The 16,525-nt window shown below is 37.9% G+C and overlaps 1 protein-coding gene across 1 annotated transcript in view; it reads left to right on the top strand.

Moving 5' to 3' along the window:
• kz (putative ATP-dependent RNA helicase kurz) overlaps positions 1-16,525 on the top strand; it is a 215,910-nt gene that overhangs the window by 108,058 nt on the left and 91,327 nt on the right. Inside the window, exon 13 of the mRNA XM_090368664.1 lies at positions 4,584-4,708. Coding sequence (XP_090224790.1) covers positions 4,584-4,708 — 125 coding nt within the window. The remainder of the gene's footprint in view (positions 1-4,583; positions 4,709-16,525) is intronic.

Raw genomic sequence — 16,525 nt, 5'->3', positions numbered from 1 at the left:
TGGGGTAGTGCTGACAGCAATGGAAGGGTTGCATTATAGTGCATATGCCTGAAAACAATGACCTCACCCTTCTAAATGTGGGCTGTAATACTTTTTCCATGTGCCCACTCATACATTCACTGCCATTGATATTTCCATCTGCTCCACTTTCCTGGGATATCTACCCTTTGCAATGAGAGACCATGCCACCTGTCTAGGATATCACAGTGGAAGATTGATCATGCTGACTGGAACACCTTCAAACATCTGGCAACATTTAATACTATCACAGTCAGCCAGTAGCCAATTAACAATGCTGTTACATATATAACAGAAAGTATTGTTCAAGCAGTGAAAATTGCAGTTTCAAAGATATCAACTCAGTTCCCACCATTTTCAAAATCATGGTAGAATGATTTTGAAAGGCACAAAACAAGGTACGGGGGTATATTTCATTGATATCCTATCACAGAAAATCTAGTAGCCTTCAAATGTACATGCACCAAAGCACGTTACATTAGATGTCATAGTCAGAAGAATCTTGGGTCCGTTTCACATCATCCATCAGCCAGGCAGCAATACTAAAAGTCATGTGGGAAAAAGTCCAGAAAATGAAAGGCAAATACACATCATGCTGTTCATCAATCTAGAGCATAATGGATGTGCAATTTCAAACAATTTTGGGGAGACGTTCACTAAAGTGTCTGGCAAAACTTTTTTTACCCCAGAGTTTTTGGCCCTTAAGTAAAAATCTGAAAAACAGCAGTTAAAGATGTCCTCGAATGGCTGTGAAGCCTACAATCAGCCTTTTACACAATGGGAACTGAAAGCAGCACACTCTCTTTCTGTCCCGGGTGAATGCTGTATGGATAGACGACATCCATTGGATGGATCTGTCTCAAAGAGCAGTTTCCAGGCTCCTGGCACAAGGCAGTTATACATACCTCTCCCATACCAGGAAATGATTCAAAAATACCAAATAATTATCATCATATAGTTCTGACCAGCTGTTTAGATTAGTCCTGTGTGTAACTCTTTTTGCTCTCAAATTTAATTCTATTACTGAGCAACTTCCTCCACCTGCAAACAGTGCCCACTTCATTGATGACTTTAGCATCTTTTCACAGACATGCAATATGAGGGTTATCAAAAGGATTACGCTCACGTTGACCATGTGAACTCTTGGGCAGTGGCTAATAGATTCAGATTTTCATCCCAGAAGACCATTTGCATCCATTTTGTCAGAATCAGAACCTTCACCTTGAACTGGAACTAAAGCTTGGACAAAACACAACCCCAGTAGCACCTGAAACAAAATTATATTCGATAAAAGGTTTACATTTTTACAACACCTCTGTCAGCTTCGAACAAAGTGCACAAAAGGCCTGTACATGTTATGGGCTATATCCTCTAACAAGTGGAGTGCAGATTGTTCATGTTACTTTGACTCTATTGTGCACTTGTGAGTTGTAAATTTGATTATGGGTCCCAGGCTTATGCATCAGCTAGAAACAGCATATTGCAATGGTTTGACCCAGTCCACCATTAGGCCATTCATAGTGCTACTGTAGTGTTCCAAACATCTCCTGTCGGGAGTCCATATGTTGAAGCAACCAAACCATCCTTGTTTCTTCAACAAAAGCAGTTGCAGTACACCTTTAAACTAAAATCCCTGCCAGATCACCTCACATGGGCATCCATTGCTGAGTCACATTTGGAAAATCTCTATAACAGCTGCAAGGCTGCCAACCTAGACCTCAAACAAAAACTATGATACAATATGAAACTGATACTTGGATACAAATACCCTTTGGTATCCATGTTTGTTTGTTTATTTGGTTTTTAGGAGCAATAGCAACTAAGGCCATATTGTTCCGGGATATGCGGTGGTCATTCCCTGACCTTTCCGCATCCTCCATATTTGGTGGTGACGGGCTCGAACCCCGGTCTAATCAACAAGCGTGTGCTACGCACTGCTGCTTCTTCCCACCTGGCTACGGAGGCGCTTGGTATTCATATCCAAGTGGATTTGCAGGTATGATCCTGAAATCAAACGGCAGTCATCACAGTGGAAAACTCCTTCCCTGATCCAAAAAGCATAGCAAGTGTTTAGCAAAACAGAGGCTATGTTGCTTGCATTTTTAAACTGTGAGGATGTTCACAAATACACTCCAGAGGGACAAACAATTAATAGAGTTCTATGTTTTTGAGATGCCCTCATGGTGTGTTTGGGAAAAAAAAAGACGGAAAGGGATGCTCCAAAGACTGCTTACTTCAACAGGATAACTTGCCATCACATTTGTTGTTCATCACACACTTGTACAGAGGTTTTTGGCAATGTGGGATTGCTCAAGTTCAGCAAATCCCCCACACTCCCCCTTCCCGTATTCACAGATATATCTCTATATGATGTGACTTCCCCCTCCCCAGACTGGAAAAAAAAACTGAAAGGACATTAATTTGACATACAAACAATACAGACAATATTAGCTCAGTTTCAGTGATTTTGTAATCAGCTTTCCATAAGTGCTTCCAAGAGTGGGTAAAATCATTGGGCTAATTGCATCACCTCAGAAAGGCACTATTTCAAATGGGAAACCTGTCCTACCGAAAAATGTTGTTATGTTGTTGTAATTTGGTTTTTAGGAGCATTAGCAACTAAGGCCGTATTGCTTCGGGAATATGCAGTGGTCATTCCCTGACCTTTCCGCATTGTCCGTATTTGGTGGTGACGGGCTCGAGCCCTGGTCTAATCAAGAAGCGTGTGCTACGCACTGCTGCTCCTTCCCACCTGGCTACGGAGGTCCCCCCCCCAAATGTAGTGTAGTGTCTGATCCTGCTGAAACCTTTCTCTCTCTCTCATACTTGGTATGAACAATCAGATATTTTTAAATTGATTACAGGTGCATTCATATGAGGTCCAAGGTTGCGGTGATATATTTAGAACTTCTATCTCTGGTTTCATCCGTTAGGGAGGCGTTTCACTTTAATGGAGAGCCAATCTTGTGGGAGTCATTCATAAAAAGTTATTCAATCATGCATTCTTATTCTAAAGGCTCTAGGTAAGTTTCTTTTAGCATGTGACAAATATAGAAGGTATGATAAAAAAAATGCAACAGGATTGATAATATTAAAGATATCTAAATATCAAATAAGAAAAGATTTTTATTTATAACTTAGAATGTCTAAAATTTTTAATACTAGGTGGCATTTGGTTGAAACACACAAAAGTTTATTTTTATCCATTGTTAATGGCAAGTAATTTCCTGTTATAATTTTCAAGAATATTGCATTTTGAACAAAGATTAAAAAATTATTTAATTTGCTGAAGAAATCAGCATCCAGAGACTTTAGAAGTTCAATTCAGGCCATTTTAATAGTGATTTGGGCATGAGGCAAGTTTGCACCAAGTTTGTTTCACACATTGTCACTTGAAATCAAAAACAGCATCAAAACTTGTTTCATCACAGTTGTTCGAGAAAGCTATGTCAGATACTGCATCGTTAACAAAATTATAACAGGTAATGAGTTTTGGATGTATAGATGTGACTCAAACACCAATGTTCAAAGCTGCAAATGAAAAATAAAGCTGTCACTAAGGTCAAAAAAGGTGTAGGAATGAAAATTGTGAGCATCATGCTGGTTAAAGTTTTTTTTTTTTTTTGCAATGAAGGTATGCCGTTATCGGAATTTGTTCCACAAGGCCTTCAACACAGCATATTATCAAGAAATTTTAAAATGGTTTAGGGAGGCAATCCTCTAAGCCAGTGTTTCACAACCTGTGGTCTGCAGTAACTTAACAGTTAGACAGAGCTTTGTGGCAGTAGGCAGCAATCACATTAACAGTTATAGGAAATACAGGTATGCCTATACATAGTCCTATACTATGTATATTAAATATGAGTATGTGTTGTATGTAGATATTGTACATACAGCCGCCTTTATAAAGGTGGTTCATATCTGAAAAAAGGTTATAAATATATTTTGCAACACTTCAGTTGTCTTCCATAAAAAAAAAAAAAAAAAAAAAAAAACTGTCATTATGAATATGATATTTTATTCTTGTAGTGCATATAGTTTTTATGACCAGAAAAAGAAATTTTAATTTATATTTGCATTTATGGCTATGTTGTAATTCTTTAAAAGTTAGTGTGTGAAAATGGCCAGCATATTATGATACCTTTTATAATTTTTTTTTTTTTTTTTTTTGCAATATCTTTTGTCATTATGATATGATGCTTTATATGTGAACTGCTTATTGCATTATTGACAGCAAAATTTGAAATTGACATTTCAGAACTGCAGAAATGAAAAAAAATTAAAGAGAAATATTAACAGCTACTCTACAAACATTTCAATTTGGGCTAAAAATTACCCCATGTATTCACTCATATTATATGACAATGCATATGCTAGTGGGTTAAACAAAGAATAGTTGTTTGCAGTTTTATAATAAGTATTGTAAAAACCATCGTATAACATTGTATTATGAAACTGTCCCAGTATAAAGCATCTGTTGATGATCTGCTATTTTAGAGTATTCTTCTTAGAAAAGTGTGTATATACTTCACAAATTCAAACATTATTTTTGTACTTTGTTTTAGGTCAAAAGAAGAGTTTATGATAAAGTTACTGGAGTTTCTGCATTCATCATTACTTGGACTTCCAAGGCATCAGCAAATCAAAGAGCTGGACGTGCTGGTCGAACTGGAGCAGGACACTGTTACAGGTGAAAATACTTAAATTTAAAATTACAGGATGCCCTTGCTTAACACACAGGATAATATGTTCTTGGAAAATTCTTGTTTAAAGTAAAAATATACTAACATCACTATTAAGCCAAAAATAAAATGACAAAAACCTTTATACGGTGTATAGATATTTTGTTAAAGTATGACCATATTTACCTGGGATGTATATAATGTTTATGGGGCTCCATGGCCCCCTTGAATTTGCACTGATTGTGTAGTAAAAGTGCCTCTTCTCTGACTTTAATAGTTAAAATCTGACCCGGCTTCCTCACAGAAGCCGGGTCAGATTTTTTTTTTTTTTTTTTTGGCTGATGCCACATAAGCTTGCTTTCTTGCATCTTGTGCCTCTACTAGTACTTTAAAATTAACAATTTGTTTTCTCAAAAGTAACATGAAAAGTTAACTCCTGTGGTTCATCAGTGGTAAGGAACTTACCATAAGAGGTTAGTTACTCCTGGTTGTTTTGTCATTCACACAAATCCCTTGATACCTGCTATGGTTTCCATGGTTGATAATAATAAGAGTACAAAATATTGTACTCTTATTATTATTATTATTGGCCACGAGGTGAGCAGCTTACGTTTTTTATGCTAAAGTCATATGCAAGTAAAATTTTTTAAGTGAAATAGACAAAAATACAGGGTGTCTCAAAAATACACGGCATAACTTCAGGAATGAGTTCCTCCTATGTAGACAATATAAATATTTTATATCAACACAGTTCCAGAAATGCTTGGTTCCCGAGTTATTAACCAGAATATCTTATCTCCCACAGGTGATTTCCTTAATCACAAGGTATGGACAGAATCTGATGGTTTTCCATTCCGACCATGTACTCAAATCAGAGCAAGCGGATATGCACTTTATGTATGGTTTGGCAGACAGCAATGCTCTGGAGGCTCATCATTTGTACCACGAAAAGTTCCCAGAATGAAGATGTCCAAACAGGAAAACGTTTGAAGGTGTCCATCGCCGCCTTTGTGAACATGGGACCTTTACACCTCATGCTGCCAACAGAGGACGACCAAGATCTACGGCTCCTGAAGTAGAGGAGGAGATTTTGGATGTTGTGCATGCCACCCCTGGAATCAGCACACACAGAATAGCAATGCAACTGGCATTCAACGTTCGACTATTTGGAGAGTGTTGCGAGAACACCAACTGTATCCTTACCATCTGCAACGGGTACAGGTCGTGTCACCAACAGATTACCCTGTGCAAGTAATATTCTGCCAGTGGTTCTTGCAGCAGTGTGGTACAACTACTCACTTTCCTGCCTTAGTGATATTCACAGATGAAGCACAGTTCACACAAGACGGAATCCAAAGCGTTCACAATCAGCATGTATGGGCTGAGGAAAACCCATATGCAATTCTTCCATCACATCACCAACAGCAGTTCAGCCTCAACATCTGAGTGGGTTTTTGGTGATGTTATTTGGGCTCCATGTACTTCCAAACAAACTCAGAGAGCAGGCGTACAGAAGCATTCTGGAAAACAACATGCCTGATTTCTTGGACAACACGCCACTGATCATTCGTCAACAAGCACACTTTATGCACAATGGCGCTCCCGCACATTTCAGCCACCTAGCCCGAAATTAACTGAATCAAAGGTTTCCTGGTCAGTGGATAGGTAGAGGTGGACCAACTGCCTGCCCTCCACACTCACCTGATTTAAACCCACTAGATTTCTTCTTGTGGGGCCATTTAAAGTCATTGGTGTATTCAACTCCGGTAGCTGATGTGGAAACTCTCCGCAATCGAATTGTGGCAGGTTGTGAGACAATATGAAACATGCCAGAAATTTGTCATCATCTTTGCAAGTCTATGAGACGTCGATGTGAGGCCTGTATTCAGGCAGAAGGTGGACATTTTGAACAATTACTATAAGGTGATGTGAACAGTTAAGTGTAATAGACAGACCTTCAAAACTCGGAAACCAAGCATTTCCAGAACTATGTTGATATAAAATATTTTTATTGTCTACATATGAGGAATACACAGTGTAACCTTATGAAGAAAGACTTCGAATATGTGGGTTGCAGAGTTTGGAAACTAGACACCATAGAGGAGATTTGATTTAGGTGTTTAAGGCTCTCAGACGCATCAGTAAAATGAATGAGGACGAAATTTTCAAGATTATAAATGATGCTAGAACTAGGGGACATAAATTCAAGTTACGGGGGGAAATGTTTAGATTGGACTGCAGGAAGTTTTATTTTAGCCAGCGAATTATAAATTACTGGAATAAGTTGCCTTCATGGGTGGTAGAGGCCGACAGTTTGGGGAAATTCAAAGGTCATCTGGATAGTACCTTCGGGTAAGGGAAGCGCATAGGATGATAGGCTTAATTTCCTTTTTTTTATTAATTATTATTATTATTGTTATTTTTTTTTTATCATTGTTTTGTTCGGATATTTTTTATTTATTTATTTTTTTTTTGGCTGGTGCAGCATAAGCCATAGGCTTTCTTGCACCATGCGGCCGTTACTAAAACTAATACTAACTTCAGGAACTTATTCCTGAAGTTATGCTGTGTATTTTTGAGACACCCTGTATAATTAGCAATTAGGTTTGGTGTGTGAAAAAAACCAACTTTGGCAGGAAACATTCTGCTGCAACTGAAAATGAATTCCACTTTCATGCTCATTGTTAAGAGCAGAGATACAAAGCAGTGTCAAGGAAAAACATAACTTGGAGGTATATTTCAAAGGAAAGGAAACACAAAAGTAAAACAGAGTAAAGGAGCTCTTTGAAAAGATGACCAAAATCTCAGGAGAATGTCACATCAATAAAGAAAGGTAGAACAAAAGTAAAATGAAGAAGGAATGCATTTTAAAGAGACCAGTAAACTAGATTACTTAAATAAGTTAGGTACCTAGACCCAATTAGAAAAGGAATTAAGACGACAATAACTTTATTTGAGAACTATGATAACTTATTAAAAGAAATCAAGTCTAAAAGAATTGAAAAACAAATTATATACAGGGTGTCTCAAAAATATTGGTACAAACATTTAGGGGAGGTGTTTTTTTTTTTTTTTTTTTTATGTGAATCCCAAACACGAGAGGTATTAGAACCTATAGTACTTAGTACCCTGCTTGGGTTGGAGGTTGAGAAGACGAAAGAAGATATTTGTTGACATTGAACTTTAACTTCTGTAGATTGTAATTTTCAGGAAATATGTATGAAGGAAGGTTGTTCCAGAAAACGGCAGTTGAATGAATAAATGAGGAAGATGAAAAGTTTGTTCTGTGGGTTTGAAGTTGGACAGTAAATGGATGTTGGCTGGTGGCGGCACGTGTTCGGACTGTTTCGAAAGAGAGAGCGGGAATTATAGAAGCCAATTCAGAAGAACAGTGCCCATGGAAGTATCTGTAGAAGAGGCATGCAGCAGAAACAGTGCATCTATGAGAAAGTGAGTGGAGAGAGAGACTGTTAGAGATGAATCATTAATTAACCTAACTGCCCTCTTCTGAATGGAATCAAGAAGCCTGAGAGAGGTTTTGGGGGCACCACCCCAGGTGTGGGAACAATATTCCATGGTAGGGCGGATTTGCGATTTATACAGAGTGGGCAGCTGTTTGGAAGAAAAGTAATGCCGAGAGTGAAAGAGAAAACCAAGTTTTTTAGATGCAGAGGAAGCAATATTTGTAATGTGCTTGTGCCAAAATGATATATCTATTTTGGGGAGATATATCATTTTGCCTAGAAATCGGAGTGTCACTAAAGATAAGCATAGGAGCAGAAGAATCCTTTTTGCGAGATATAAGACAAGACTGAGTTTTAGAAGGGTTGAAATCAACTAAGTTGTCTTTGCCTCACTGGAGAATTACCTGAAGATCGGCATTTAAGGAATTGGCAGCAGATTTTCGAGAACTTTAAGCTGATTGAGCAGGACAAGGTTTCTCAAAATGGAAAGTTGAATGCAATGTGCTATCATCGGCAAAACTATGGATAGGATTTCCAGTCAATGGAAGAAGGTCATTGATATACAAGAGGAAAAGAGTGGGGGAAAGAACTGAACCTTGGGGGACACCGGCATTAGTGGAGAAGTTAGAAGACAGAGAGCCATCTACCCAGTGAGCGATCAGAGAGAAAACTGGATAACCAATTACTAAAAACAGTTGGCAAACCATAAGATGAAAGCTTGTTTAGAAGACCTTTATGCCAAACACGATCAAAAGCCTTTGAGATGTCAAGAGCAACTACTTGTGTTTCACCAAACCTTTCCATTGAATTAGTCCATAAATGGGTAACATAAGCCAGAATATACAAGCTAAAAATTATAATGATTTATGCACCAACATCGAGCCATGATGATGAAGAGGTTGAAGAAATGTACACTGAAATTGAGAGTCTTCTAGATGAGCAGAAAACCCACTACACTATTATTATGGGGGACTTCAATGCTAAGGTTGGAAAAAGGCAAAACAGCGCAGAAAGAGGAACTATAGGAAATTTTGAAAGAGGTGAAAGACTTGTGGAATTTGCAGAATCTCAAGGAATGCCAGTAATGAACACTTTTTTCAAGAAAAGGGTGAACAGAAAGTGGACATGGAAGAGTCCAAATGGATTAACAACTAATGAAATCGACTTCATCCTCACTAACAGAAGATATATTGTGAATGATGTTACCGTCCTGAATAAGGTAAATGTTGGAAGTGATTACAGAATGGTAAGATGTACACTTGATATAGATGTAGGAAAGGAAAGGAAAAAACTGACTCGAGTAGATAATACAAAGGTCTTTGAAATAACAGAGGAGGAGAAAAAGCAGTATGTAATGGAACTTAAGAACAAGTTTGAGCTTCTGCAGACTGCTCAGGACCAAGATATCGACGAGGAATATTACAACTTTCTGAAAGTGATAAAGCCCAAGAAACCTATAGGGAAACAGAAATCCAAAGAAGAAAAAATTAGTCAAGAAACACTTGTCATGATGAACCAAAGACGACAAATGAAGAGCAAGAAAAACACTGACAGGAAGAAAATTGAGTATTCTGAGTTATGCAAAGCGATTAGAAAGAGACTCAGAGAGGACATAAGAAGATTTAACACAAGAAAAGTAGAACGAGCATTAAGGGAAAACAAAGGATTTAAATCAGCAGCCATGAGCAGTAATACAGAAAGACAAATGATACTGAAACTGAAGAATAGCAATGGTGTACTTATAAACAGCAGAGAAGGCATAATTCAAATAGCAGAAGACTACTATAGAGAATTATACAAGGAGCGAGGGAATGATACTAGCAGTGGGGAAGATGGATTGCAAAGTAGCAACACATACGACATACCCGATATTCTTCCTGATGAGGTAGAACATGCATTGAAGAAAATGAAGAATCGGAAAGCCCCGGGGGAAGATGAAGTTACTGTAGAGTTGTTCAAATTGGGAGGAAGAGACATAACACAAAAACTGGCAAGGCTCTTCACAAAGTGCATTAGAAAAGGTGTGATGCCTAAGCAGTGGAATAATGCAATCATAGTTTTGCTGCATAAGAAAGGAGATAAATTGGAAATTATAGACCAATTAGCTTGTTATCCCACATCTACAAGTTGTTCACAATGGTCATTACTAACAGATTAGAAAGAATACTTGATGAGAATCAACCGAAAGAGCAAGCTGGCTTTAGGACAGGATTCTCAACTATGGATCACCTTCACGTAATATCACAGCTAATGGAGAAAGCAAATGAATATAAAACACCATTATGCCTGGCATTTGTGGATTATGAAAAGGCATTTGACTCCATGCAGCATAAGGCAATGTTTCGGGCACTGGAAAGACAAGGCATAGATACTCCATATATTATGATTTTGAAGAAAATATATGAGAGTGCTACATCCTTTATTAGACTAGACAAAGACAGTAGCAAATTTAAAATCGAGAAAGGAGTTCGACAAGGAGACACAATATCTCCGAAGCTGTTTACTGCTGCCCTTGAGGAAGCTTTCAGAAGATTAGACTGGTCGCAGAAAGGAGTCAATGTGAACGGAGAGTACCTAAACCATTTACGATTTGCAGATGACATTGTGGTCATAAGCCACAATCCCAAAGAATTACAGGAAAATCTTAATCAGTTATGCGCAGTTAGTAAGGATTTTGGACTAAAGATGAATATGGCTAAAACAAAAGTAATGATGAACAAGTATGCCACAGAAAGTGAAATAATGGTTGAAGGAGCATTAATTGAAAAGGTGGAGTCATATACTTATTTGGGACAAGTTATTAGCTGTAATAATGATAAATGGTTGGAAGTCAAGAGAAGAATAAATTTTGGATGGATAGCATTCAGGAAATATAGTCACATACTGAAGAGCAATATCCCAGTTTGTCTGAAACGTAAAATAATGAATCAATGTATACTCCCCACCATGACTTATAAAGTGAAACTTGGGCACTCACCAAAAGAATAGAAGAGAAGCTAAGAACTACACAGCGAAGAATGGAAGAATTATATTGGGAATCAGACTGTTAGATAACAAGAGAAACACATGGATTAGGCAGCAAACTCAAGTAAAGGACATTCTTATCAAAACTAAAGAACTAAAATGGTCTTGGGCAGGACACATAGCTCGAAGACATGATGATAGATGGACTAAGAAAATAACAGAATGGTACCCAAGAGGAGCTAGAAGAAAACCTGGAAGACAAAGGCGGAGATGGATAGATGAAATTCATGAGTTTTTGAGTAGTAAATGGATGGCTAGTGCTCAAAACAGAAGGAACTGGAAAGTTGCTGGAGAGGCCTTCATCCTGCAGTGGATTGAAAATGGCTGATGATGAAGCCAGAATATCACCAGTGGATCAACACTGATGGAATCCATACTGGCGATCGTTGATCAGACGGAAGGTTTTTAGGTAGTTTGGCGGTTATTTGGCGGAGGTAGGTAACATCTAAAGGAATGTGAATTGTATAGGAACCCATAACCAGAAACATCACGGGAAAGTAGTAGCAGAGGCACAAGAAGCAGAAATGACACAAGACAGTAATTAGTGGCAAACATTTATTTGACATAATATTAACAGTGGAGTATGAGATGGATGCATTTCATGATGTTACAACAGATGCTCGAAGGTTCCACCATGAGACATGATGCATGCGTGACACCGACGCAGCATGTATTGGCGGACATGGTCGAACACACCTGGAGTTTCTTTGACAGTAGCAGCAGCGCAGACGAGTCTCGCCACGAGATCCATTTCCGTCTCCACAGATGATTCATACACGATAGATTTGAGGGCCCCCCACAGAAAGAAATCGAGGCTCGATAAATTAGGTGAGTGTGGGGGCCAGGCAACGGATCCACCACGGCCAATCCATCGATACCCAAAATGCCTGTACAAATGGTCACGAACACACCTTCCATAATGGGCAGGCGCCCTGTCATGTTGAAACCAAATGTTGCATCTCGCATTTGCTGGAACATCGTCAAGTAACCCTGGTAGAACTTGTTCAAGAAAGATCCAATATTTAGCGGAGTTCATGCGGGATGGTAACAGGTATGGCCTGACTAAGCAGTCACCAACCATACCTGCCCACACATTTATTGTGAAGCGATGTTGTGCCGCATGAGGGCGCACACCTTGTGGGTTGTTGTGAGCCCACACGAGCATTGTGCTGATTGAATAAGCCTTCCCAAGTGAAATAATCCTCATCCGTGACCAAAACATAGGCTGGAAAATTCAAGTCTTGAACACTTTCTTGGAGAAACCACTGTGCAAAAGTCACACGTGCAGGATGATCTTGGGGGAGCAGTAACTGAACCCTTTGGAGATGAAAGGGGTGTAAGGAATCATTGTGCCAGACATGCTGTACACTGCAACGAGACACTCCTAAGGCAGAGGCAATGGCACATGTGCTGGGAGTAGGATTATTCTGGACGGCATTCAACACACTTTCTTCCATGGTGGGAGTTCGCTTCGAATGTGGTCTGCCCGCACCACTCCTGTTACCTCTAAATGACCCATAAACGCACAAATTTTGATGCACACGTGCAAACAAATGGTGGTCCGGTTCATGTCTGTCTGGGAAGCGTTCTCCATAAATTTGTTGAGCGGCTCATCCATTGCCCTTTGTTAATCCAATACACTAGGTGCATGTCTGCCAGCTCACAGTTTGTATATCGATGCAGCAACTACTGCTTGAATGAGTAAACCAGAAATTTTCCCTCTCGCAAACTGATGAACAGCGCCGTGTACCGACTTCTGGTTATGGGTTCCTATGCGATTCACATTCCTTTAGATGTTACCTACCTCCTCTAAAAATTTGTACCAATATTTTTGAGACACCCTGTATATAAAAAATAGCAAATTAGAACATGTAAGCAGTGAACAAAAAATGTCAGTGAGTTGCAATTGAATTAGATAATAAGGGAAAAATTATAAAAACTAAATAGAAATAAAATATGTTATAGAAAATAAACAAGGTCTGATAATAGTAAACACTATTGGAAAGACAAGAAAGGTTAGTCATAATACTGATGATATTGAAGCAATTTATAGTTTCACTCAAAAAATGTCATTAAACAAAAGCTCTTTATCTCATAACTCAACCTCAGCAATGTTAATGATTTGCCTTTGTCTTGAATTATTTCTTCACTTTGCTCTCTCTCTCTCTCTCTCTCTCTCTCTCTCTCTCTCTCTCTCTCTCTCTCTCTCTCTCTCTCTCTCTCTCACACACACACACACACAGGGTAACTCGCTAATATTTTTGGTGGTGCAGCATAAGCCTCGGCTTCCTTGTACCGTATGGCTAATAATAAAAAAATTAAAAATAACCACATTGATAGAAACAAAGAACATTCAAGTTAACAGTTATAATGTAAAAAATATTACACTCTCCTCAATGAAACTGTGACTGAGTTCACTACAAACTCACAGAAAAAACTATGTAAAAATCATTTCAATACAATTATAAAAACACATGCTCATTGTTTATTATTATTATGATTTATTTATTATTATTTACTTATGATTTATTATTATAAAAAAATTCCTTACAAATGAACAGTATAGATTACAAGGTATATTTTGGAAGCACATTGAGACACAACAGCTGAATTAAAAAAAAAAAAAAATCTGATAACATTTTGTAAATTATGTATGCATTACAGTAATCTAAGTCCAGGAGAGAATAAACATTATAATAAAAAGTTGATAATCACTAACAACGTATACAAAGAACTCACTCTTAAATCTGTACTTACCAAACAGAAAAGTGGAAACATAAAAATTGAATAAGACATAAATAAAATAAAAGGCTGAAAATATGACAGAAGAGAAAAATAAATGAAAATAAACAGCTATACTCAGAATTAATTACCAATATAAATTGACTAAATTTATACAATTCTGTCAAAAACTGAAAGTATTGTGTTGAGAATGGAATATTTGTTTGTATCATAGTATCATAATATATTCACAGCAGTGTGCATATCAAAATGGAAAAAAGTATAGCATACTTATTGAATTAATGAATGATTTTATCTTTGTACAGGTGAAAAAGTTAAAGGCCACATAAATAAGCAATTAACTAGGATGTGGCAAAAACCAATCCTTGTTCCCACTTCTGGATACAGAATATGGTTGTGTGATGTTGATATTTTACAGATAAGGTTTGAATCCACTTCCCTTGAGTGGAAACTGTCTTTGGCATTACTCTACTATACTTAAAGGACATTTTACCACACAAAGGGTTCAATATTTATTATTTAGCCTGTAATGCTTAACCCTCTTTGTTTAGTTTGTACATCACACACACACACACACACACACAGAGAAAACAAAAAAACTCAAAAATTTAAATAGCTCTTAGAAGTACATCTCTGAATTTTAGTGTTCCTCAAATTTTGTATAAACTTTGAATCGCATCATTAATTAAATTTTAAAGGCTAAATAATAAGCACTGAACCCTTTGTGCAGTATAATGTCCATTAGAAGGACGTTTTACTTTTTCTGACTACTTTAGAAGTCAGTAGTAGTGGCATGTGATGCAAGAAAGCAAGTGTATGAGCTTATGCAACATCCGCCAAAAAAAAAAAAAATAAATAATAAAAATAATAATAAAATAAAAATTACACAACAATTCCCTCTAAATGATTGTCCAGTTATTCCTTAAATTTATTTAACCTATCAACTTCTACGACAAGATGGAATTTGTTCCAGCAATTAACCACTCGCTGGCTAAAGGCAAATTTCCACACAATCTATTCTACATCTGACTTTCCTCAATTTGAATTTATGCCTCCTTAGGTTCGTAATCTGAACAAATGGAAGAATCCCATCAGAATTCAGCATGCTCAACCCATTGCTTATTATTTAGGCCTTATATACCTCAATCACATCACCTCACAGGTGCCTGGTCTCCAGCCACTGCAGTTTGCAGAACTTAAGCCTCTCTTGGTAAGAGGATCTCTTCATTCCCCTCACCAATCTTGTTGCCCTTCTCTGTACATGCTCAAGCAAATCTACATCCTTCCTAAAATGAGGCCTCCAGACCTCTATGCCGTACTCAAGGCGTGACCTGACCATTGCCTTATACAGAGGGACAATCACCTCCTTTTCCCTGCTAGCAAAATTCCTGTATATCATTGACAAAACCCCATGACCTGCCCAGGCAGCCTGTCTGCATTGCTCAGAAAACGTCATATCTGACTGCACAATTACTCCCAGGTCTTTTTCATTTTCTGCCACCTTAAGTGTAGTACCACACAGTTGGTACGTTTCTCTGGGGTTACTTCTACCCATATGCACTACTTTGCATTTGTCAATGTTAAGCTGCAGTTGCTACTTCTCAGCCCATCTGAGAAGTAGCAACTTCTCAGATGAGAAATAATAAAATTGCTATTACCAAAGTATTAGGTTATTATCCAGTATCTTTAGTGTTAAAATAAGGAAACAAAATTAGAAGGTGCACCATTTTCAGCAACTGCTTGTCTTCACATTTAGCCTGTCTCTGAAAGGCTACATGTGCATATAGTACAGAGGGACAATCACCTCCTTTTCCCTGCTAGCAAAATTCCTGTACATCATTGACAGAACCCCATGACCTGCCCTGGCAGCCTGTCTGCATTGCTCAGAAAACTTCATATGTAACTGCACAATTACTCTTAGGTCTTTTTATGTGTATTTACCATTAAAAAAATATTCCACGAGGAGGGTTCCAAGTTGGATGAATAGTGAAGTTGCCACATTACTTGAGCAGAAAAAGGTGGCATGGAAAGGTTACAGAGCAATAAAAAGTACTGAAGCCTATAACAGCTACAAGATGATCTGTAATAGAGCCACAGAAAAGGCTCAACAAGCAAAGGCAGTTTATGAGAAATCACTAGCAAACAGAGCAAAGGGGGGGGGGGATAAGGAATTCTTCATATATATAAATGAAAAGAAGAGGGCAAACCAGATTGGACCTTTATGTAAGGGAAAGGGAATAGTATTAAATACACCAGCTGCCATTGCAGATGAACTCAACAGTTATTTTGCATCGATATTTACAAATGAAAAACCTTTTGTGGCAATGGGAAATTGTGGGAGGGAAGTTGAAAAATATGTAATTAATGATATTGAAATTTTGCAAGATTATTTAATGAAAAAACTTTCGAGCCTACAGGCCAGTAAGGCTCTTGGAGTTGATGGAATATACCCTATAATCTTAAGGGAGGCGGCAAGTGAGTGCATTGACCATTGAGGCTAATTATGCAAGCATCACTAGACTCTGGGGAGATTCTCATGGACTGGAAAAGTGCCAATGTATCTCCCATACATAAGGGTGGCTCTAAGAGTGAAGT

The sequence above is a fragment of the Mastigoproctus giganteus genome, chromosome 1 (assembly GCF_048544385.1).
Source record: "Mastigoproctus giganteus isolate SK-2022 chromosome 1, ASM4854438v1, whole genome shotgun sequence".
In the NCBI taxonomy this organism is placed as follows: Eukaryota; Metazoa; Arthropoda; class Arachnida; order Uropygi; family Thelyphonidae; genus Mastigoproctus; species Mastigoproctus giganteus.
Note: the sequence above shows the minus strand (reverse complement) of the source record. Positions and strands in the feature narration are given on the sequence as shown.